This window comes from Polypterus senegalus, chromosome 9, assembly GCF_016835505.1.
Source record: "Polypterus senegalus isolate Bchr_013 chromosome 9, ASM1683550v1, whole genome shotgun sequence".
Lineage (NCBI taxonomy): Eukaryota > Metazoa > Chordata > Cladistia > Polypteriformes > Polypteridae > Polypterus > Polypterus senegalus.
Window position 1 is genome coordinate 167,858,659 of NC_053162.1, and position 26,821 is coordinate 167,885,479.

At 43.5% G+C, this 26,821-nt stretch overlaps 1 protein-coding gene across 1 annotated transcript in view; it reads right to left on the reverse strand.

Moving 5' to 3' along the window:
- Positions 1 to 273: 273 nt before the first annotated feature.
- The window catches only part of LOC120535949 (CXADR-like membrane protein), a 161,820-nt gene continuing 135,272 nt past the window's right edge, over positions 274 to 26,821 (reverse strand). The window contains exons 2-7 of the mRNA XM_039764171.1: positions 11,304 to 11,461; positions 10,190 to 10,391; positions 9,580 to 9,747; positions 5,829 to 5,951; positions 4,429 to 4,570; positions 274 to 678 (exon numbers count right to left, since the gene is read on the reverse strand). Of these exons, the coding sequence (XP_039620105.1) occupies positions 348 to 678; positions 4,429 to 4,570; positions 5,829 to 5,951; positions 9,580 to 9,747; positions 10,190 to 10,391; positions 11,304 to 11,461 (1,124 nt within the window). The 3' untranslated portion in view covers positions 274 to 347. The remainder of the gene's footprint in view (positions 679 to 4,428; positions 4,571 to 5,828; positions 5,952 to 9,579; positions 9,748 to 10,189; positions 10,392 to 11,303; positions 11,462 to 26,821) is intronic.

Genomic DNA, 26,821 nt, shown 5'->3' on the forward strand with positions numbered 1-26,821 from the left:
CCATGACCCCAGTCTCCCTGTGAGGTCAGTTTCAGCCCCCCTTTGGTCCCCTGTGCCAGTATGCCATTAAGGTTTAGGGTGAGTGTCAGATGCTCTGCTGTGTAGTTTCTTGCTGTCCAGGTCTGGCAGTTACAGCAACCTGGGTGACGGTGATGCCCCCTCTCTCCTGCTGGCGCGTGCTGGCAAAGGTAATGAAAGAGAAGAAACAGAGGCAGAGATCTGACGGTCCGGTGGGTCAAGCGCCGTCCACGGATTCCCTTTTTGCTGCAATCGTTTTCATTCCTTTTTATTACAAAATATTTTGTGTCTGCCTGGCGGCAGCAGTCCCAGTCCATTGCCAGGCCACTCTAGACGGTCTCAAAGGGCCGCGAGTGGGCCGGGGTGACCCCCTTCCGCACGAGGCTGCCCTGATGGGCCTTATTGTGGTCGGGCTCGGCCTCAATCTCTAGCTCCTTATTGATGACCTGCGTGTAGGAGGGGAGCCCCTGTGCCGTGTAAGTGGGCGACTCTCCGTTCTCCTTCAGCGTTGCGCTGACACGGGGCCGGTGGCCGCTCCGGGGGGCACTGCTATGCACCATGGACTGGGTGGAGGAAGCACCTGAACGTGAGCTCCCTGACCTGGAGGAGGATGAGGAGTTTGGCTTCATCAGCTTCGCTTTGGGCGCTTCGGCGTCCTCCCTGTGTGGGGAAAGAACAAAACAGCAGTTGGTCAGTCAGTAGTAAAGGGTTGCCCTGCTACGCCATCGAGTTGACGTGGCTCCATACAAAATGGCCGCAGCACATGGGTGGGGCTGGGATCAGCCAATCAGAGGAGGTCATGTTGCTTATGGCTCGGATTTTAGAATGCTAAGCCAGCCAATCGGAATGTTTAGGCCAACATTAGACCGGCATGTATGGTAAATGCACACATGCTGTGTGTGGGAAATACGGACCACCGGTGTTACCTGACATCACATTCACAAATGGCACTCGGGTAACTCGTACATTCACAAAAAATCAAGTGTTTTTTTTTTTTTAATTGTTTGAGAAAAATATAATTTAAAAAATCACAACTTTAAACATCAAAATAAATTAACAAACAATGAAGACTCGCTCATACAGTATGTCCTTGTCTTGCTGTCTTGTATGTGTTTTATCATCCAGTTGACTCTCGGAAACGGCCAACTCTTTAAATTCAAAAGCAACAGGCGGGTGGCGGTGGCACTCAAACATAAAGAATGCTGGCAGTCGCCTCCAGCTCGCCCTCTGGTGGTCGTTCTGAGTGTCAACTGAATGGTAACATGCATACAAGACCGTAAGATATAGCGGGTGGGTTAGGGCTGATTTCACCGTACAGTATTTGTAGTCAACCAGTGAAAACCGTGTGTCAAGTGTCATGAAAATCACTCCAGCCATTCGGATGTGATGCTGGAACACACACACACATACACACACACACACACACATACATACGTACACACACACACACACATACATACGTACACACACACATACACACATACATACATACATACATACATACATACATACACACATACACACACACATACATACACACACACATACACATACATACATACACACACACATACATACACACACATACATACACACATACACACACACAACATACACACATACACACACACACACACACACATACACAGACACATACACACATACATACATACACAAATACACACATACACACACACACCCACATACATACACACATACACATACACACACAACACACACATACACACATACACATACACACATACACACACACACACACACATACAAACATACACATACATACACACACACACACACACATACATACACACACACAACATACATACACACACACACACACACACACACATACACACACACACACACCACATACATACATACATACACACATACACACATACATACATACACATACATACACACACACATACACACACACACACACACATACATACACACACATACATACATACATACATACATACACACACACACACACACATACACACACACACACACACACACACACACACACATACACACACACACACACACACACACATACATACATACATACACACACACACACATACACGCACAGACACACACACATTGACTTTTATATATATAGATGTATAAGTCTGCAGTGCACAGACCCCCACTTCCTGAAAGTAAGTAACTTCTATTCATTCCCAATCACACACACACACTGTACACCAGGGGTCCTCAATCCCAGTCCTGGAGGGCCGCAGTGGCTGCAGGGTTTTGTTCCAACCCGGTGGCTTAATTAGAAAGCACTTGTTGCTAATAATTTAATGTCATGGCTTGTCAGTGCTTATATGTCAGCTCATTCTCATATCCAAGATTTTCTTCCCCTTTCTAAGGATACCATCCTAATGATTTGAAGGCTAAAATGGAGGAGTACTTCTCAGTCCTTCACTTTTTTCTCTTCACTTTCCATTAAACCCAATAGTGCAGGATAAATGCGCTTATTGCAGTAAAAGATTTACAACTACTAGTCACCCTCGTCTCCTCCACTTCGAATGCACTTATCCCAACGCTCCAGCCACTCTACGAAGCAGAGAGGGTCTTTAGCTGGGCTGTCGTGGCTGCCTGGATGTCCTCAACGGATTGAAATCGTTTGTCTTTCATGGTGATTTTCAAATTAGGGAACAGCCAGAAGTCGTAGATCCGGTGAATAAGGCGGATGCGGACACAGCGTAATGTTTTTATTTAACAGAAATTGTCGTACTGGAAGGGATGTGTGACAAGGAGCGTTGTCATGATGAAGAATGAAACCGCTTCCACATTTTCCTCGATAATTGACGTTGAAGGACGTCGTGATCTTTTCTCGTCTTTAACCGAGTCAGATCCATTACAAAATCGATCAAAGCACTTTGTAAACAGTCTTAATGGACGGTTCAGTGTCACCATAAACCAGTTTTAACATCTGAAACAATTTGAAACAAAATTTAACGCTAATGTGTTGCTCGATATCCATTATTAACGACAAACTTAAAAAAACACATTTGAACTCAACAGGGGCTCAGAAATGACTGACAGTATCAAAGAAGTTAAAACTTATCACAAACTCGGCTCTAGGATGGACCGGTCAGAACCTTCATTGAATGGTTTTGCGTGGCTCTTGGATGGTGCTCTGCATCAACATTCAAGTCAAGTCAAGTGAAGTCGGGGAGCAGGCACTGGTACAGCTCGTTGCCGCACCCACCACACGACGAAACAACTCGGGATCCCGGTTGGCAACCCCCCAGGCAGTCCCACCCTCCGGAAATGACCCTCTATCTGCCACAGCCAGGTGTTACGTGGGTGACCCCTTGACCTGGTCCAGCCACTCGGGTCCCCAACAATGAGGATCTTACAAGCTGGATCACCCTCAGGGAAACGAGCCACATGGCCGTGGTGCCATAACTGACGCTCCCTCACAATGCAGGCGATGTGCCTCAATCGGGACTCCATGAGCAAGACAAAGTCAAACCAGTGGTACCCAAGGATTCTCACAGGAGACATAGAACTGAAGGAGTCCAGTCTTCATCTCAGGTCACTGGATAGCGTCCATATCTCACAATCACATAGCAAGACAGAAAGCACCAGGACTCTAAAGACTTGGACCTTCATCCTTGATCATAGATATCGGGAGCACCACACACCCCTTTCTAGAGACCTCATGACCCCCCATGCTCTCCCAATCCGTCTACTGACTTCATAGGAAGAGTCACCAGTGACATGAATGTCACTGCCGAGGTAAGTAAACCTCTTGACAGGTCGACACTCTCTCCGCAGACAGACACACTGCTGATGGCCGTGCCCAAGAGCTCATTAAAGGCCATCAGCATTCACCGTACTTTCTGATCACACCTCATGCACGCGGGTGTAAATGGTAACGAGCTAAATGGAGAGATGCTGGTCTCTTTTAACATTTACACCTTATCGTTAATTAGACGCAAATAAAAACCAAGAATACAGATGTTTAAGACTAAAATAGGCCATAAGGGTTCAAAATCTTAATGAGCGAGACAACAGAAGTGTCACTTGAGCAGTAAGTGCTTCTTATTCAGCAACTGGGTTGGAGCAAAAACCTGCAGCCACTGCGGCCCTCCAGGACCCCTGCTCTACACACTTTTAGCACCCCCTCAGGCGCTCTGTTTTTTTCCATCCTTCAGTTCGATAGAAGACCAGCAGCACCAGAACAAACTCCGGATGGGACGCCAGTTCTTCCCAGCTCTGACTTCTGCCCCACACCTGCATGTCCTTTTAAGACACCAATCTGGACATCTTTCTCTGATGGCAAATAGTGAGGTATCTGGGGGTATTCTGTTGGCTGGGAGGACCCAGTTAGGGGGTCACACTGGCTCGGCCCCCATGACATACCTTATTTCATTAGGAATGTCCTCCTCTTCATACTTCTTTTTTTCTTTCTTGCGGACGATGAGCCAGATGATGAGAACCATCAGGAAGACTCCAAATCCCACCCCAACGACAGCACCAACAATGACGCCCACTCCTCGAACATCTAAGAAGACAGAGAAGAAGAACGGCTTCTGAGATCTGCCAGCCCTGAACTTTGAGTCGGCTACTCCAACGCGTACAGATGAAGAGTCAGATGTTCCCTTAATTCCAGCTAAGCCCCCCGCCCCCATGCCTGGACCTTGCAGCCTTGTAGAACATCTTGATTGAGCCACAGCCTTTGGTTTCATTTATTTCTGCTGAGGAATTCACTCAGGGTGATCCCCCCCGTAACTCATTGTAACAGCACCTGGGGGTGCACCTGGGGCTTTGGGGGTACAGAGCAGCTCCTTTAGGCTGCACTGGAATCCAAACACCCAGATTTGCATCCCACTTCTGCCTTCATGCTGAGGATGAGTAGCAGACAAGAGGACATGGTCCTTAGTAGAGTCAATCGAGGGGTCCTGCTGCTACGTAATAAGCCCCCCACTGGCCTGAAGAACGTCGGTCACCTATAGTGCAGCGGTATAAACAAGGCTGTTGAAAGACCCCCAGTTAGCATCACACTACGGCTTCCTAAGGTGAGGTCTACGTCTTGAAAGGGGGGTGGCATCCTGAGTGAATTCCTCACCAGACACACCGCCTGTGGGTCACTACATGCCATTGGGACCCCAAGATGAACTGTGCCTTCTAAGCTCAGCCCACCTTCAACTTTGAGTACCCTTAATTCCAGCTAAGCCCCCGACCAACAGTACAGTTTCATCGCCCATTGACCAGCACCCCCTCTTTCTTAAAGTTGCCCACCCATCTCAAAAGTACTGAAAGAGGAAGGCAAAAGCTGAGCTTCAGTAGGTAAGACTGACATTAAATGAAGAAGAAGATACAGGGGACCCTCCTAGACATGGGCACCAACTCTGTAACTCAGTCCCTGGTGTTCTCCTTAAAACATGTGACCCACAGGACTTTCAACAACGTGCCAGCTTAAACCGGACAACTGTATCATTGCAGTGCCATTGTAATGCATTACATTTGTCATTTCAATGTTTGGCACGTCACAAACATTTGTAGTAACAAAATGCATTGAATTTATCATTCCCACAGATGGCGCGTCACAAAAAATATGCATCAACCCCCGTGGCATTCCTAACAGGAGGCTCCCACATATTGTGCCATGAAACACACACACACTTTGTAATCAAGTCCACCATTCAGTAGCCGACTAGGTGGCACTGTCACCAAGTTGAAGAGCTGCATTGCACAGGATGAAGATAGAAAGTGAACAAAAGAAAGGAAGAGCAAAAGCCCGAGCTGAGCCTGGCACTCACAGTGGATGGAGACCGGGATGACGCAGCTCTCCTCGCCCGCCTCGTTGCTGGCCGTGCACTGGTACAGCCCTGCGCTCTCTTGGGTCAGATTCCTCAGAATCACAATTTCTGGATTACTCAAGTCTGGAAAAAACAAATCTGGAGCGTCAGCGTGCAGCGATGCATCCCGGTGACATCATGTAAAGTGGCACTGAAGGGACCGAGTAACGACAGAGACGCTGTGCAAGTGGAGCAGAACAGACATGGCATAGTTGGGTGGGGGGCAGTGAGATGATAAAAATAAGCTAGTCTTAGTCACAACAGCCTTCAGGTCAGTGAATGGTGGAGAGGGAAGAGCGAGACCCCCCCCTCCAGTCAGTAAAAGGAGGCAATCCCAGTGCCACAAGGTCATGGACAAAGTGGTGGGTGGGTAATCAGGGTTGGGAATTATAAAATTAAAGTGACGTCATCTCTAAATGACTAACACAACACACTGTGAAAGAATGAGGGGATGATGTGACAACATTAGGTGACATCACATCTAGGACGTGTGTGTGTGTGCCACAATGATGCCATGGCGCCAAAGTGATGACACAAGTGACTTGGGAAGATGTGGCATTGTGTGGGATCATAATGTACAATGGCATGAAGTCATTTCTACAAGTGTGTGTATACAGGGGGGACAAGAAAGTGACACTGCAGCAGGTCTGCTCACAGGGACTCAACCTGTTAGGACGTTATGGTGCATCAGTTCCACAGGTGAGAAGGTGTGCGGGAGGCGGTGTGCGCAGTAATAACACAAAATAACATGCTGGGGGTGAACAGGGGGTACGACATGGAAAAATAATGTCTTATCTCATCTCACTGCCTCAAACTGGTCTTACTGGTGAGGGTCGGGGGGGAGTGCAGAGGAAGCACTGCTGCCTCAGAAACAGCAGACCAGGGTCCACATCTCGAGAGGTCCATGGGTGGAGTTTGCGTGTTCTCCCTGTGTCCGCATTGGTTTCCTTCTGGTTCTCCAAGGACATGCAGGTTAGGTGACTTGATGTTGTAAACTTGGTCCTAAGTGTGTGTGTGTGTGTGTTAACCCTGCGATGGACTGGCGCCTTGTGCTCAGTGCTTACTAGGGTAGGCTCCAGCATCCCGGAGACTCTGCTCACCAGGGTTGAAAATGAATGGTCCGAATGTTGTGGAGGGTCCTCCTCAGTGCCCAGTGCCCACATCCTTTAACTTTCATAAACAGTGCCACTTTGGGTGACAGCCACCTATGGGGCCACATGGATTAGCTCTGCGTCCACAGGTGTTATATGTGTGTGAATTTGGGGGTGACCTGTGCAGTAGCCTCCAAATGACCTGACATTAGACGTCCTACAGGTGGGTTGGTCAGGGGGCGGAGCCTGCGATAACGTAATAGTATCACAAGTGGAAGGGGGGAGGTGGGATCTGAAATGTGCCAAAGCATCCAGAAAGTATCATATCAGTGCAAACAAGGGGGCAGGGGGAGCTGGGTGAAGGGTGACAGTTGTGTAAATTACGATATCCTAACAGGGCACCCCAACTGAACAGGTAAGGGCCTCTGATAACATAAGAGTGTCAAAGTGCCAAAGTGACATCACATCAGGTCTGTGGGTCTATGCATAGGGGGCAGGGCCTCCCATCTGAATCTCACAGGCGTGTATGTTTGGGGTGGAGCCAGTGATGATGTAATAGTCTCAAAGTGACATCACATCAGTTCTACAGGAAGTTATGGGAGCGCGGTAATGAAATCCACCTTGATAAAAGTGTGTTTGTGTATCTGTGTGTCTGTCCGGCTGCCATGTCTCTATCATTCCAACAGAGAAATATGCATTACATTTTTCATTTCAACAGATGGTACATCACAAACAGAAATCCTGCTTTTACAAATCCCATTGCAGAAGTCATATAACAGAGAAATATGTATTACATTTTTCATTCCAACAGGTGGCGCATCACAAGAAATATGCATTACATTTGTCATTTCAACAGATGGTACATCACAAACATTTGTAGTAAAAAAAGCATTGAATTTTCCATTCCCACAGATGGTGCATCACAAGAAATATGTATTACATTTTTCATTCCAATAGATAGCGCATAACATGAAATTTGCTTTACATGTGTCATTTTAACAATGGCACATCACAAGAAATATGCATTACATTTTTCATTCCAATGAATGGTGCATCACAAGAAATTTGCATTGCATTTGTCGTTTCAACAGATGGTGTGTCACAAGCATTTGTATTTATGTAGTTTACTACTAAAAATACTTGTGATGTGCCATCTGTTGGAATGATAATTGCAATGCATTTTATTATCACATGCATTACAGTACACCTGCTGCCACTTTCATCTGTACCAAAGCAGGTAAAGTTGATTCACAATATCTTAAGCTTCCTAACTGGATATCCCTGGAGCTTCACTGACTTGTAGTAAGACGGGGATGATTAGGTGGTCTCTTTACTTTCTTGTACCTTCCAATAGATTCTGCACTGCAAACTATAATGCTGAAGTGTATGTTGATGACTTGGATTTCAACCCATCTTAGATAGCTAGAGGGGCTAGTAATAATATCAAATGACATTGTGACTCTAAATGTGAATTTTGGGGTATTGAGGGGTGGAGGGCAGTCCTGTGAAGTAATGGTGATAGAGCCTGTGATAATATAAGTGGCAAAGACATCAGATCAGTACTGCAGTTCTGCGTCCATGGTGGAGATGGAAAGGTCAGGTTGATCTGTTAAATGTGATGACATCCAAAAGATGTCACCTCAATTCGATTCACATCGATGGGACAAACAGTAATGTAACCTTGTGATATAACACATCAGTTGCACTGGCAGGTATGTAGGGGTTGGGTCTGCAACAATTTTAGAGTGCCAAAGTGCCCAAGTGACATCACAACAGGTCTATGGGTCTGTGCATAGGGGGCGGGGCCTGGAATGATGCTGTACCATCCAAATCTTACAGTTGTGGTTGTCTGGGGTGGAGCCTGTGATGATGTAGTAGCGTCAGAGTGACATCACATTAGTTCTATGGGTTTGTGCATAGGGATGTGGCCTGTAATGATGTGGTCGCATCAAAAGGACATGACATCACTCCGGTAGGCGTGTATATCTGGGGCGGAGCCTGCATCAATGTGACATTACATCACCTATGCAGCTCTTTGTCCATAGTGTGGTGGTCCTAGTAGCCTGTAATATGTAATAGCATCCAAAAAGATGTCACCTCCGTTCAGCAAGTGCACATGCATGGGGTAAGCAAGTGAAAGAGGGGGGACATGTAAGGCAACCTTGTGGTGTAACACATCGGTTGTACAAGTCGGTATGTGGGGCGGGGTCTGTGACAATGTAATAGTGTCAGAGTACCAAAGTGACATCACATTGGTTCAATGGGTCTGTGTATAGGGGGTGTGGTCTGCAATAATGTTGTACCATCCAAATTTTACAGGTGTGTATGTCTGGGGCGGAGCGTCAAAGTGACATCACACCAGTTCTATAGGAAGTACAAGGAGCACAGTTGTTACAAAATACTATAAAATGTCACCAAGACTTCACAGGTCTGTGTCTGTTCCTGTAAAGTACTAATGCTGGAGTGGGGAGAAGTGTTAGTTTTATAACAGAAGCATAAGGTGACGATGTCCGCATTGCAGGTGTGTGTTTGTGTGCCATAAACTGTGAATCCCATCTGTGAACATCAGTGCACTTGTCACACATCCTACAATGAAACTCACACGAGTGACACGGCCTTACCGATGCGTGACTGTGGTGGCAGGTATCCACGGCTCCTCTCATTCTTTGGGATTCTCTCCCACTTGTACACAATCGGCTCGGTGCCCTCAGTAGACTTGCATCCCAGCTTCAGTTCACTCCCTTCCAGAAATTTCCCTTCGTGCCAACATTTTGGCTTGGATGGCTTCACTGCAGAAATATTAGATCACAAAAAGAAGAGATATTTGACACGGGAGGCCTTAAGAGTAACATGCCCCATCACCGGTGGACAGGGAACAATCTGGTCCGGTCATTTGTCACTGGGGACATCACTTCTGTTACGCACCACCTTTCAATCAGGTCAGTAGGTGGACGATAAGGGGGAGCTGTAAGGAGAGATGAAGTGTTTAATTTCCTTCAAGTGTTGATTACAAGTGAGCCCAATTAACGTCAACGAGCTTTTGCTGGAAACGCAGCGGAGGCAGATTGGGGACAGATAATTAATACACCGCTGCCACCGAGTAGGCCACTGCAAGACAGCTAATCAGCTTGGCAGGCTACTGATGAAATGGGGCAAATGGGCATCTGGGCTACAGGGCTAATCACCCTGTTTATTACTGCTCATCATGCCCCCCCAAACATGCACACCTACCCAGGACCAGCAGGTTGATGGAGTTCCACGAATACTGGCCTCCGTTTTTCACTTTACAGGTGTAGTGACCGGAGTCCCCAAGCTGCAGGGCAGCAATCTTCAGAGACGCATCACCTTTCAAGAAGTCAGCAGCGAAAGAGACACGGCCAGCCTGTGTGCTGATGAGGCTGTCGTAGACTTGACCGCTGGAGTACGAGATGACCTGGAAACCAAAAACATGAAGGAGAGCCCATCATCCTCACTGTCTCCACAGGCCCAGCTAACACAATCAAAGGCAGAAGAAGTCATGTATACAGTGCGTCACGTTAGGCCACCAGGTGGCACTGTAAGCAAACAGACTCTTCAATGGGATGTGGCTGATTATAGAGACACCCGGCAGATAGATAGATAGATAGATAGATATAAAAGGCACTATATGATAGATAGATAGATAGATAGATAGATAGATAGATAGATAGATAGATAGATAGATAGATAGATAGATGTGAAAGGCACTATAGTATATAATAGATAGATAGATAGATAGATAGATAGATAGATAGATAGATAGATAGATAGATAGATAGATATGAAAGGCACTATATGATAGATAGATAGATAGATAGATAGATAGATAGATAGATAGATAGATAGATGTAGATAGATAGATAGATAGATAGATAGATAGATAGATAGAAAGGCAATAAAGTATATAGATAGATAGATAGATAGATAGATAGATGTGATAGGCACTATATAATAGATAGATAGATAGATGATGTGAAAGGCACTATATGATAGATAGATAGATAGATAGATAGATAGATAGATAGATAGATAGATAGATGTGAAAGGCACTATATAATAGATAGATAGATAGATAGATAGATAGATAGATAGATAGATAGATAGATAGATAGAAAGGTTAGGAGCCCACGCTAATACAGTGCATTGCCGCACCCAATAGATGACAAACCAAATCAGGATTAAGATTAGGACCTGAGTGCAACCATGTATTTACCAGGCAGATAATAACATTACTACAGCCCCCCATAACGTGCAGCCCCCATTTGTTAATGTGTATCGGCTTTTTTCAGTTGAGCTATCCAAAAGCGAAGCAAATAAAGCAACTCACCACTTTCTGACCCTGGTCAGCTCTTTGAAGCAGCCACTCGATGTCCAGATCTTTTGTGCCCATATGCCACAGCTGGTGGCTACATGGCAGTGTCACATCCGTCTCAGCCACCATCTTAATCTCCGACTGAGCTTTAGCAGCACTCATACCAATGACAACTAGAAAAGACAAAAAATAATAAAGCAATGGTCACAGTTAGTCCTGCAGGATCAAACTCTACTGAACAGAAATGGACACCAAGTGCTCATGGAGAAGCACAATGATAATGTTTGCCAATCTGATCTCCATACCCAACAATTTATCTGGGAAACCATTAGCTCACCATTTGACCTTCAAGTGAGTCTGTTTGCCATCCAGCACAGCCAATGATCCCCATTTTTAACCAGAGGGTATAAAGTGTAACCAGTGATTCCCAGTGCACTCCTGGACCCTGTCTTGCCAACTGCAGCAGCATCTCTACTGGCTCTCTGCCCTCCCCAGTCCCTCGCTATGAATGGCTGTTTCAAGTGGACTCCTATGCCCTCCTGCCAGTCCGGACCTTCAGTAAGCAGTGTCTTCTGCACACGTCTGCTTAGTCAGTCACCTCACGGCGATCTGCACTCTGTGACGCTTGACATGGCTGTATCAGTATCTGTGACTCCCAGGCGGCAATTGAGAAGACATGTGGGTCAACAGAAGGGTGAACCCCAGTATGATGCCCTCCACTCAGCCAGCTCCTTGTGATGTGGCTGGGGGGGGGGCTACATAGAGTGGAGCCCTGTGCTCCCTCACACTAGACTCACATATTATTGGTAATAAGCTGCTGTAGTGCAGGGCTCCAGATGTGTGCCGGGGCTCCCGATCCCCAGGAGTGCACTGACACCAGCTACACAGACTCACTCCTGGAAAGGGTGGAAAGGAATCCGAGGTAATTACTTGTGCCTGGGGGGGCAGCATGCTGGGAAGGAAAAAAAAATCTCATGCCACTCTGCTGACAAGAAGAAGAAGGCAGCAAAGAAAATGATGTGACCAGCGCAAACAGGGACCCCAGCACAACTGTTAGAGACCAACTCCTCAAATCTTTAATCGGGCATCATTAGCGTTTTGAACAACGTGAGGGCAGAGGTAAGACAACCGAAACAAAGAGTCAAGCTGAGCCAGTCGAGGGGGCTCTGCAAGAAAAAAAGTGTGCTGGTGAGGGAATGACAAAGGACTAAGAAGACAGAGATGGGAGAAGAGGAAGAAATGACTCTATATGGTAGATAGAGAGATGTGAGAGGCACTATATGATAGATAGATAGATAGATAGATAGATAGATAGATAGATAGATAGATAGATAGATAGATAGATAGATAGATAGATAAGGCACTACATAAATTACATTCCATAAATATATATATATATTAAATATTATATATTAAATATATATATAATACAATGACCTGGAAACCAAAAACATGAAGCAGAGCACATTACCCTCACTCTGCCTGCAGGCCCATCTAACAAGAACAAAGGCAGAAGAAGAGAAGTCATTTGGTCAGTGCTACACATTAGGCCACCAGGTGGCACTGTAAGCAAAATGGCTCTTCGAAATGATATGCCTGGCAGAATGACAGATTGATAGATAAAAAGGCACTATATAGTATAAACAGTTAAATATGAAATGCACAATATACATTACCTTCCATAAATACATAGTGCCTTTCATATCTATCTATCTATCTGAATCATATAGTGCTTTTCAATATCTATTTATGTAATATAATGTGTATGTTGACTTTCATATACTGTATGTCTAGGGTAATTAGTGCCTTTTACAGTATATCTATCACGTAACTCTTTTGTATTACCTATCTATTTGTGGAGTGTATATATTTCCTTTCATTCCTATCGATCTATCTATAGTATATAGTGCCTTTTAGATCCATCTATCATATAGTATTTTTATCATCTATTTATGTAACGTACATAATGCCTTTCTTATTTTCTGGGATATATAGTGCCTTTTACAGAACATCTATCATATAATACTTTTCATTACTGATCAATTTATGAAATTTATATAGTGCTTTTCATATCTATTTATTTATCTATCTATGGCATATACTGTCTTATATATCTATTGTTTCTATCTCCACTATATGGTCAGTCAGTCAGTTCCTAACCTGCTATATCCTAACACAGGGTGATGAGGGTCTGCTGGAGCCAATCCCAGCCAACACAAGGCACAAGGCAGGAACAAACCCCGGGCAGGGCGCCAGCCCACCACAGGACGTGCACACACACACACCAAGCACACACACGGGACAATTTAGGATCGCCAATGCACTTAACCTGCATGTCTTTGGACTGTGGGAGGAAACCCACACAGTCACGGGGAGAACATGCAAACTCCAGTCAGGGAGAACCCAGGAAGTGAACTCAGGTCTCCTTACTGCGAGGCAGCAGCGCTATCACTGTGCCAACATGCTGCCCCCACTATATGGTGCTATTCATTATCTATATATGTAATGTACTGTATATAATGCCTTTCATAGTTATTTATATATATATATCTATCTATTTATGGCATATAGTGTCTTTTATATATAGCTCTCTACCTGTTTATGTAATGTATGTAGTGTCTTTCATATCTACCTATCTTTCTATATATCTATCCATGATGTAGTGTTTCTCATGATCTATTTATGTAATGTATATTATATATTATTAAGTTTTGATATATGTTTGATTTAGTGTTCTCCATTCTCTTTCCACAGCCCCCTATGATTGCTCCACACTGCTCAGCGTACATTTATATGCAGGTGTGGATGTCCTTTATAGTGTTCTGCGGTCGCCCGCCGCTGTACTCCGCATGTAGCTGACTGGTGGTCTACACTGCCTAACGGTGCACATAGAAGAGCAGCAGTGAGTACACTCAATGGCTGGATGTGTACACCTTATCGATGTACCCATAGTGAGTAAACTCAAAAGTACACCTCCACTGATTGCTCCTTCTCTGTTCCCGTTCCCCCCATCTGGTAATGAAGCCCCTCGCTTTGACGTCTCAGACACACAGAGGCACACAGACCCTGTGACGAGTCGCTCCGACTCCTGTCCTGCAAAGCTTTCTTTCTCGCCGCCATTTCCCTGAGTGTTTTTCTCGGCTCCTTTTCCCTCCTGGAGATCTCCCGACCTGATCCCAGCACAATTCCTGCTCGGCTGTCAGTGATGAATCACTTGAGTTAGTGTACTTGTGATTTATATGTTTTCAGACACCATCAAGAGAATCAGAGCATTGCCATGTGCAGCTGGCCGTCTATACATAATTATTAGATTCATTATCTGTTTTCTTGATAGGCACAATTTATATTAATGAGAGCCATGTGGCCCAGGGGACACATTCGTCATCACAGCTCATTTGAAGCGCAGGATGCAGATCACATCAGAAGGCTTTGAGGGCCCATGCCTTGAAAACCTGATGTAGTGACTGACCTATTTCAGGGATGATTCCATTTTTCACAGATGAGCTGCCATGTTGTAACTGGGCACCCCTCTCTGTACCCAGCAGGTTATTCTTTTTCTGGTATGTGTGGTTCATTTCTGAGCATCGCACCCTTTGTTGGTGCTGAGGAGGAAGTGAAGGCGCCAGAGTGTCATCATCTATCCACGCTGATTAAATGTTTCTCTGTTCTTCCATTGAAGGCACTGGTGCCAGAATTCCTGTGTTTAACGGGCATGGCTGTCCCTCCTCACCTTGACCATTCTCCACTCTCACTGTCTCTCTGTCCTAACTTCTACTTGGTCACCACTGAACCCACATTCAAACTTCTTCTTTGGTCCGAGCCAGTCGTTCCTGTGCTTTTGGTGATTACGGCTAGGAATCTTGTCCCTTTCTGAAGGCCTGTCACTGCACTCTGGTCAAGTGCCCTGTGAAAAATTAAGTGCACCCCATGAAATGTTATGTGGCCATATTAAAGTGTAACCCTCCTTTAAACAGTATCCATAGATAAAGCTGATAAAGTATAGCAAACATCAGGCCAGGTTCACATATTGTAGTCCATCGTATATTTGAAATAAACATAAATGCAAACTTTGTGTTTTGTGTTTATCACTACCTCAAACATTTAAACTTAGAATCCGGGGCACCATAATATTTAGAACATCATTAGAGAAGATCTTGTCTGAACCTGTGCCATTTAAATCTCAGACATTTAGGTTGTGGTTGAAATGTGTTGGGATCCAAAGAAAGAAGTCCATGGATACCTTGGAAACAACTGGAAATCAACAAATTCCACTGTCTGGAGGATAATCTGCAAGTGAAGAAGATTTGAAACAATTGCCAACTTATCCAGGTCAGGCTGTCCCAGCAAGTTGATCTCGAGAGCAGAATGAATGAAGCTGAAACTGAAAGAAGGGCGTAAGAACCCCAAAATTTCATCATGGGTAGTTCTTGCCAGTGCTGATGCCAAAGCACATGGGTCCACCATTAGAGCCTGCCCAAATGAGATCTACATGGGAGGTGTAATAGGAGGAAACCAGAAAGAACATCAGGGTCAGACTAAAGCTTGTCCATGAATGTCTAAAGAAAAACCTGGAATTCTGGACATTCCTTTTGACAGATGAGCCAATGATGACTTTATTGACAAGATTACAAGAGGAATTTGTGAGATGATAACAAAGAGAGTAATTGACCAGAAGAACCTAATGGCATTTGTTATTAGTTGGTGTTGGAAATGTTATGCTTTGCTCCATCAGGACCTGAGCAGCTCACCAGCATAGAGTCTACTAGGACTTCTTCATTTGAGGGTAAGGTGAGACCATCAGTTAGAAGAGTGAAGCTCAACCATAAGTGAATGACAATGACCCTAAACATACCAGTAAGTCCAAGAAAGAAAGAAAGAAATGGAGGCATCTGGAATGGCCAAGTCAAAATTCTGGATCTAAAACTCATGTAGATGTTGGTGGTGGGGGATAAAATGGGTTGTGCAAACAAGAGACCCCCTACCCAAACATCCATCCATCCACCCATCCATTTTCCAACCCGCTGAATCCGAATACAGGGTCACGGGGGTCTGCTGGAGCCAATCCCAGCCAACACAGGGCACAAGGCAGGAACCAATCCTGGGCAGGGTGCCAACCACCGCAGCTACCCAAACATCGATCAGCTGAATGAAGCCTCAAAATTATGGATCTGAAACTCATGTAGATGTTGGTGGTGGGGGATAAAATGGGCTGTGCAAACAAGAGACCCCCTACCCAAACATCGATCAACTGAATGAAGCCTACATAGAGGAGTGGATAGATAGATAGATAGATAGATAGATAGATAGATAGATAGATAGATAGATAGATAGATAGATAGATAGATGTGAAAGGCACTATATAGATAGATAGATAGATAGATAGATAGATAGATAGATAATGAAAGGCACTATATGATAGATAGATAGATAGATAGATAGATAGATAGATAGATAGATAGATAGATAGATAGATAGATAATAATCCCCAAATTCACATTCTCGAGCAGCAGCATACTGATAAAGAACAATATTAAATTAAAGAGTAATAACAACACAGATATAACAGACAATAACTTTGTATAATGTTAACGTTTACCCCCCTCGGGTGGAACTGAAGAGTCACATAGTGTGTTGGTGGAATGATCTCCTCAGTCTGTCAGTGGAGCAGGACGGTGACTACAGTCTGTCACTGAAGCTGCTCCTCTGTCTGCAGATGATCCTGTTCAGTGGATGCAGTGGATTCTCCATGATTGACAGGAGCCTGCTCAGCGCCCATCGCTCTGCCACGGATGTCAAACTGTCCAGCTCCGTGCCTACAATAGAGCTTGCCTTCCTAACCAGTTTGTCCAGGCATGAGGCATCCCTCTTCTTTATGCTGCCTCCCCAGCACACCACCGTGTAGAAGAGGGCACTCACCACAGCAATCTGATAGAACATCTGCAGCATCTTATTGAGCGCAACATCAGAGACTGGCAGACAGTCATGGGAAACACCAACTTGAGGGGCCATCACAGCTGTTAGAGCCATGGTTGGACGTACTTTTTCCATAGACAGAAATGGCATTTCTGTTCATTTTTCATTGAACTTTTCATGTTTTTTTTTTCCCATTACATTCCCTTTGTCTATCGCTCTCATTTAAATGAAGCTTTGGTTTGGGACTTTGGGATATTCATTGTAGTCTTGTATGCCCTTCACATTTTGGTGCTGCTGCTCCATACAGTTAAGGTGGACTGATCATTAAATGTTTCCGCTTAGCCTTTTTTCTCTTCAGACCTTCATTTTCCTCTGCAGGATGGTGGAGAGACAGTAGTAGCAGCAACAACAGAGGCAAAGACACAGACTGAATAATTTATAGCGACTTTCCTCTGTGAATACCTCCCAGTGCGTAGCACAGACACAGCAAAATTTTTACTACATTTTAAAAGGATGGCACTGATGGATGATGTGACCTACGCAGGGTTACACAGAGAGATGGAGCTGGGATTTGAATCAGCAAATTTGCACTTTAAAGTCCTACAGTAGCTTCCAGTGGCAGGATCCTCGGCTTGTAAATGCAGCTTACAAATGACTGGAGTCGGTTCTGTGGGTGGCCTAGTGGTCCATTGGGTAGCGTCAATCCAGCACCCTGCATTTGAACCTGAGGCCACTCAGTGCCTGTGTGGAGTTGTCTGATTATCCCAATTTGGGCTTTTCTTCAGGTATTCCAGCTTTTCTCCTACATTTTTTGTAACGCTTATGTTGATTGCTAATTCAAAACTGACCCGAAATAATTGTGATTGGGATCTACAATAAAATGGCCTCTGAGGAAATGTTTACTGTCTTGCACCAAAGGGCTACTGAGATGTTTTCTGGCCTCTCTATGATGGTGAATTGGTTCATGCAGTATTGAGAATGTTGTAATATAACTGGTTCTGAATGTCTAATTATTGTCTGTTTTACATGCATTTTTTATTACTCTTTAATTTAATATTGTTTTTTTTTTTTTTGTATCAGTATACTGCTGCTAGATTATGTGAATTTCCCCTTGGGATTAATAATCTATCTATCTATCTATCTATCTATCTATCTATCTATCTATCTATCTATCTATCTATCTATCTATCTATCTATCTATCTATCTATCTATCTATCGCTACAGCACTGCCAGTGCTCAGAGTTTTAATCGGAGTTAGCGACATTTTGGTATGCAGTTGAGCGCCTCGGCCACTAGGGGACTTGACCGCAGAAACCTCTTAAACTCTCTCTCTCTCTCTCTCTGTCAGTTTAACGGAAATTTTCCAGATTCTTCAAGGTTACTTACAACTGGAACTTCTCACACACAATTCGATGCAATTTATTGACGCTAGTTTATGAAATGACATGCCTTGGTGAACTGAGGCCCACGCAAATACGAAGAGAACATGCAAACTCAACCTACTCGACAAAGCAAAGAAACAGAGACAGTCGTTGGTCAGGCGTAGCCCGAGGCCCAAGCGTGCTGCATATTGAGCAAATGAAAATAAAGTGCTGAGGCGAGCAGTGTTGTCCGGCTTGACAATTTCGCAATTTATCAAAGTCATTAAATTGTAAGAGAAAATAAAGTTCAAGCAACTCCTAGACCCCCTGAGAGAAACAGATTATTATATCAAAGCAGAACAAAAAGTTGTCCAGCGTGCAGAATTTTAGACCTGCAAATAAAACGATTTTGTGATCCCTTCTTTTTTTCCTTATATGATAAACCTCTGCTAGACAGACAGACAGATAGACATTGAATGGCACTATATATATGGAAAGTTATTATTTAAGTTATACAGTACAGTTCACATCTATCTATAATGTAGAGTACATTTTCTATCTATCTATCTATCTATCTATCTATCTATCTATCTATCTATCTATCTATCATATAGTGCCTTTCACATCTATCTATCTATCTATCTATCTATTTATCTATCTATCTATCTATCTATCTATCTATCTATCTATCATTAAATGGTTTCCATATCTATTTATGTAATGTATATAGTGCCTTTCATATTTGTAGTATAGAATTCCCATTCTAGCTAATTATAAAGTACTTTTCATTATGAATGTATGTTATGTCTGTAGTTTATTTCTGTTTACAGTATATAAAGCCTTTTATATTTATATATCTCACTTTGTTTTTTTCATTATCTGTGTAATGTATATAGTGCCTTTCAAATCTATCTGTGGTATGTAATTCCACTTCTATCTATCTATCTATCTATCTATCATATCTATCTATCTATCTATCTATCTATCATATAGTGATTTTCATTATTTGTCTATTTATGTAATGTATTTAGTGCATTTCATAGCTATCCATCTATTTGTTGTATATAGTGCTTTTTATGTCTAAATATATATCTATCATATAGCGCCGGTCATATATTGTATTTATCTGTTGTATAGTGCCTTTCTCATCTGTGGTATATAATACCTTTCACATCTACTATATAATGGTTTTCATGATCTATTTATGTAATGTACTATGTAGTGTTTATTTCCAACTTTCATATTTTTCATTTTATTATTCATTTATGTAATTTGTGTAGTGCATTCATATCTATCTGGTTAATAGTGCCATTTACAGAATATCAATCATATAGTCTTTCTTTCTTTCTTTGGCTATTCCATAAATTAACTGGGCTGTCAAAATATTTTGCTCATTTCGAGAAAGGCGTGAGATGACGAGTCCCCTGGATATAAGCGGTAATTGATGCTGAAATGAAGGCTCCCCTGTCCGTCTGTACTGTATGTGACACTGCCCACAATTCGATTCCACGTGCATTTTCTAGTCTGCCAGTTTGTTTAGCTCGTGCTGAATCGCAATCCTGCTATCCTCTAAATAACCACCCCCTAGCCCCGCTGCTATCATCCTTTAAGCGAAGCTGTCATTTGAGTTGCCGATTCCGTTAGCGGACTGACTTCTTTGGGTTCTTTCGTGTACTTCACGCGGCATATAAACATTCCGAATTGCAGATATAATATTCCCCGGCGACAAGAAGACGATAGCGCGGGGAATCGGAATGGGTGGACTGAATGTTAAATGTTACGTTGAAAGGTCCCCAAGGAATTTAACCACAACCTCTGTTTACGCCATTAAATTCAATATTCACTGGAGTTGCTCGTAACGACTCCCCCTGGGCTCACTCACCAAGCCCCGCCCACCGCTCAGCCGTTACTGGAATCGGCTCTTTACCGAGCACGGGGTGACAAAAGAGACGGCGCGGAGTAACGTCTGTGCGGGGTGTGATTGTTCTCCCCAGGTTTCACTCCAATATTCAAAGACTGTGAGTTTGTAAAGTTGAATTTGAGTGTGAGCGTGACCAAAGATGGATAAGTCGCGGGGCAGCAGTCTATAGATTACCACGCCCTGCTACTTGGGTTGGTGTGCGGAGGTATTATAATTGTCAATACAAATAGATGAGCTGAGGCTGCCTTCTGGAAAGTACTATTTAAATTTAGCCATTTATGTAGAAATTGTAAAATGCATTTGCAAACAGTTTTTGTTACAGCGGAATTCAAGTATGTTGCAATTATTCTATCACATATTTGTCAACCCTTGTGATTTATTGAGCTCTCCTTCATTACGCACAGAGATGGAGGGGAGAGCACTACAGATACGTTTCTGTACTAGGTGGTGGTGGTGGTTGGGAGCCTGTACTGATACAGCACCCGCCACACGATGAATCACTTCAGGATCCTAATTAGGACCTGAGTGTCCTAGGGGTCCAGTCTAACTTAGAATAACCTGCACACCCACAATCCACCTTGCCCCTGCATTTACTACTGTTAGGTTATTTTGTCCAAACTGCTGGAAGAGTTGAACAAACATCAGTTGGCACTATGCTCACACTTGTGAAGTGTGAAGTGCTTGTGAGATGGCATCTGAAGTCATGTGGAGAAGGTTCTGGCTGCAGACCTCCAGTGGCAGACTCCAGCAGCAGGACCATATGACAGGGGCCTGTGGCTGGAGGTGGGAAATGGTACAGACTTGTGTTGAAAATGTACTGTTCAGTGGATCTCTGGGATTCAAATATTGGCTTATGTATGCATGTAAGGGGCAGATGTGCATGCTGAGCACAAATAAGAGTAATCACAATTTGCTCATAAGGTTTAATACTATAAATGAATGAGTGTATGACTTTAGTAGCAAAATACAGTTTACTATTTCTACTTATTTGATCCTAACAAGCTAATATTTAAAATTCATGGAAGCTTATTCCCTCCACTCAAAAAAAAGTTATGGCATTATTTTGCAAAAGATTGTGTAATCTTACAAACGTATTATGTAATTTCACAATAATTATTTAGTTATTTTGCAAAGATATTGCCTGCTGCCTCTGGCATCACAATACAGATGCTTCGATCGTCTAATGACAGCTTGATGACCGAGGTAGCTGAGGGTGTGATTCGGCACGCATGCAACATGTAATCAAGTGATAACAAGTTTACATTTATTATTAATTTATTCAGGTTAAAGTTTAACAGATTCAGCACAGATGTTTTACACAGGCATAGTGGTAGCACAGAGCTGTCATTCCTGCCTCACAGCACCAGGATTAGCATGGTATCTGTGGATGTGCGTAACTGCGTATGCTTACATGCCTCAATACTAAATATATCAGTAATGCGTTAACAAAATTAGTTTAGTCCTTCATTCGCTGTCAATTAAATAACATCCATCACAACCCTGAGCTCCTGAAGATCCGAGATATGAACGCTGGCTGCTGTGCCACCAGATCACAATTTTTGGAAATATTGGAACTGGATTGAAGCTAAACAGCCACTTTATTGATAGGTTTTTGTTACTGGATTGAATGCAACACACCCTGCAAAGGACCATCAGGCAGTCCACCATGTTGCTTCTTGCTTTACACCCATTGCTGCCAGAATCCCTGTGACCCTGAACTGGGCTGAGCCCAGTGGTGTTTCTCAAATCTGCCGTTATCTGTTAATTGTTAGAGCCTGTACAGACTTAAATAAATAAATAATACTTTCTGGAACCTTAATGCCAATGGCCTTTTTGGTAACTAAAAATGGTTCCCCTATGGCATCACTCTGAAGAATTGCTTTGGTACCTTGATTTTTACGAGTGAATGGAGAAAAAAAAAAAAACAGAGAGCAATGGGACAGACACCTTAAGGCTCTCCATGGGCAGTTGGAATTGAAAAATAAAGTATTCTCGGTTTAAATAGATATCCTGTAGCGAATGTCAAGATGGAAAGAGGGAGGCTGGCGTTTATTAAACGACTACAAACCTTCCGGCCGTACCTCGGGAAGCTTAATGTCCCACTTTCTCTCTGTTGTGGGCCACGAGAAACGGCTCATAAAATAGCAAATGTGCATTTGGCACCAAATGAAGCTAAACTTGTGCTGCCCCCCCAAAAACCCCGTTATAAAAAAAAGGGAAGCACATGCTGAAAGCCGCAGGTGCAAATCACAAACAGGAAGCTTGCATTTGCCAAAATCGTCATTGCAATCAAGGAAAAAAAACTTCTGAGACACGGAGTTGTAACTTATAACTTGGCAACTTTAAAAATATTTCAGCAAAGGATTTTGGGAAAAGTTAAGTTTTGGCAAATTAAATTAACGTGACAGTCTGGATGGACTTCTTTTGTTTGTGTACAGGCAAACGAACAGAATGGCTCTGAATTTTAACTTGACTTTCTGTAACGTCATGGACAGTAAGGGAGTGAAATGGGCGTGTCATATGACGTTGGATAAGAGGCGTGGTTTTATATACATACCACCGAGAAAAGACCGCACATCCTCGAGCGCCTCATGCTTAATACCCAGGAGATGGTGCAGCGCCCACAAAATCACGCATTTATCAACAATTTTATGTAAATCGCCTAAAACTATTTAGAACTTAGTGTTTTAAATATATCTTTATATATCACCAACCTACCTTTTCACTTAATAAACCTTTGAAAGAGTTTGCAGATTAAATATGATTGTGTTTTGGGTCAGGGAAGGGGTGTGGGAATTCAAATCCCCTTGTATCAAACAAGCGTCACTTTTTATTTTAGGCATGGGGCGAATGAAAGAAAAGGTCGAATCCTCGGAAAGATGCCATGTGGATGAGAGATGTGTTTGGAAGGACCACCTACGCGGATTAAGAAAATAAATTAACTGGAATGGCGCCAAATAAAGATGGGGCATCTCAGCTAAAAGCGCTCAAGCCCCGCTTTCCACCCCCCTCTTGGTCTCGCAGGGTAGACGCATAGCAGGCTGCGGCACGGGCTTGCACTGCGCTCACACGATTTGTCTTTGTTTCCTTAGTGGCTCCGCTCCATTCAAGCACTGCATTCCAGACCACTCAGGGCGGAAACATCCAATTAGGGGAAGTGCAAGTACCTGAGGCAAGAAAAAAGAAAACAGATCGATGGCTTTCAAGTGCGGAGCCGAAGATCTCACATGTGATCCTTGATTTATATAGTGCCTTAAGCTATAGATATCTTCACAAAACACTTCGAATTAGCGGACGATCTGTGCAGTTTATAGCGCACTGCGGGGGCATCTGGCGCTGCCAGGTATGGAGACACCAGATAAATTATGAAACATAGCCTTTGGTGGTGTTCTGTAAAAATTGGGAATTTGCAAAAAAATATGGAGATGGGTTAAATTGTTTGGATTTGCATAGCTGAAGAACGCGCACACGAACACACATTCGCCTTTATACATTATATCAGCACTTAGCATCGGGGACGGCATCTAAGTCTTACCGACAGATATTATATAGCGCTTTCACTGTGATCCCTTGTAATCTAACGTAGGAAAATACAAAAAGCTAAGCAAAATGAGCGTTCATTTTTTAATGCAAAATGGCCAACCCTTAGCCATTGGAAGACTACTTTCATGAGAATTCCGTAAATACAACATTCTCATAATTTAGGTAATCTGCAGAAAAAAAAGTGGTAAGGTCCATTGCAAAAACCGTTCAACACAATGAAGGGAGTTTACGCTCAGACTGTAGGTGGCGCTATTGAGACGTGAAACCGCTTTCACTGTGTGAAATGTTGATGAGCTTACTCTAAAAATGTTATAATAAAAACACAGCAACTCCAGATGTGCAGAGAAGAGCAAACAAGTGCTAAAGGACACATCCAGTGACAGAATAAGGCAATTAAACTGCCTGAGTGCTAAACTCTTTTCAGATTAGTTTTATGCCAGGAGGTGTGGGTAAAGTCAGTGCATGAAGTGGGCCTGTAAGCATCGGTATTGTGTACTGCCATCTCTCCATGTTTGCCTTATGAGTATCAGTAGGTAATGTATGAGTAATTGGTGCATATCATCAGTTCTGACCTCCAATGGGGACATACCCACCCTTCGATAGAAATTGTGGCTGCAGGTGAGGATGAAGGGTTCCACCAGTTTCCTGTACTGGGGTCCCGGGTTACAGCTGTCGTAATGTCTTGTCTGTCAGAAAACTTTGCTGTCTATTGTCTCACCATTTTATTGTATTAAATATGTAATCTTAGAACATTAGAATTATCTTGACGAGAACAGGTCATTCAGCCCAACAAAGCTTGCCAGTCCTATCCACTTATTTCTTCCAAAAAAAATCAAGTTTAGTTTTGAAAATCCCTAAAGTCTTACTGAACACTACTTGGTAACTTATTGTGTAAAGAAAAACCTCCTAATGTTTGTGTGAAATTTGCCATTAACAAGTTTCCAACTGTGTCCTTGTGTTCTTGATGAGCTCATTTTAAAGTCACAGTCTCTATCCACTGTACTAATTCCCTTCTCAATTTTAAACACTTTTATCGTGTCACCTCTTAATCTTCTTTTTCTTAAACTGTAAAGGCTCAGCTCTTTTAATCTTTCCTCATAACTCATCCCCTGTAGCCCCTCAATCAGCCCAGTCGCTCTTCTCTGGACCTTTTCTAGTGCTGTTATGTCCTTTTTGTAGCCTGGAGACCAAAACTGCACCCAGTACTCCAGATGAGGCCTCACCAGTGTGTTATAAACCTTGAGCGTCACCTCCTGTGACTTGTACTCCACACATCAAGGCGCTATATAACCTGACATTCTGTTAGCCTTCTTAATGGCTTCTGAACACTGTCGGGAAGTCGATAGCTTAGAGTCCACTATGACTCCTAAATCCTTCTCATAAGGTGGACTCTCGATTTTCCGACCGCCCATTGTGTATTCAAACCTCACATTTTTACTTCCTATGTGTAATTCTTTACATTTACTGACATTAAATTTCATCTGCCACAAATCTGCCCAAGACTGTGTGCTGTCCAAGTCCTTCCGTGATGATATCACAGATTCCAAATTACTGTATCTGCTAATCCACCAATCTTGGTATCATCTGTATACTTAACCAGCTTGTTACTTACAAGTATATTCCTATCTAAATCATTTCTATATATTAAAAATAGCTGCAGCCGCAGCACTGACCCCTGCTGGCCACCACTCTTAACAGCAGTCAGTTCTGATCTGGTTCCTCACACCATCAGCCTGTGCTTCCTGTGTATTTATGGAAGATTTATTGCCACTAATGCAGACAAAACTTAAAATATCTAAGTGAAAACTACCTTCCCTATAGACACTCTATGAATATAAATTAGATGTGTAATGTCTGCTAAACAGCACACATGAGCTTACCAGCTACAGCGTCTTTGCTCGCCTGACATTTGTGCCAAAACGGCATACAGATGAATTAGAACAGGCGAGTCAAGGTGAGTCGGCAGGCCGTATTCCTTTGAACGTGACGCCCAACATCTCGGTGTCAGCGCTATAAAGACCTAAGGGACGCTCTGAGGCATTTCTGGCAGCCAGACACAAACGATTCTGCACATTCGCTGACTTTCCTACTAAGCAGAGAGTCGCGCCAGCCACCAGCCACGTTTGAAGTTATAAATATTCTCTGATTGAAAATCAAAGTCCATTAGGCCTCCAAAGGAAACCTGTTGCTGCCGACTGTGGAATCAGGATAAGAGAAATAATCCGGGAGCTATCAAACCGGAGACAGTCGGGGCACGTTTGATCGAGGACTCCCACCGCCCGCTGGGTGCTCCCATTGCAGACACACTCACACTCACACTCACACACACACACACTCTCCAATTCTTAGATCAGGGTGTTCAATGCTTCAGTGTGTTTAAACAAAGCCATGTTAGTGAAGGGTTAAATGTAAGTGAATCCCCCCTGAGCGGGTCCTCTATGTGTGCACACATGGTACAAATTAAAGAGAAGGGGCCGCATTCTCCTCTGTTTTACAAACACTTCAGAAAGCGCCTGCCAGAGGGGAAGGGTCACCGCACAGGTCAGGAAGGAGCGATCGCCTCCTCCTGACCACCACCATTTGGCCCCTGCCTTTCAAAATAAATGACAGGCAAGCAGGTTTGGGACAGGCCCGTACAAGATGAGCACTGAACATCAACATCTGCCCAGACATATCCAGAGTGCCAAAACAGCGCCTTCATCAAGCAGTCCAGCTTCACTTTATATTGCGCCTTATGTACTCTCCAAAGAAGATCTGAATATTGTGAGAGTGTAATAAATAACATAAGAGTATC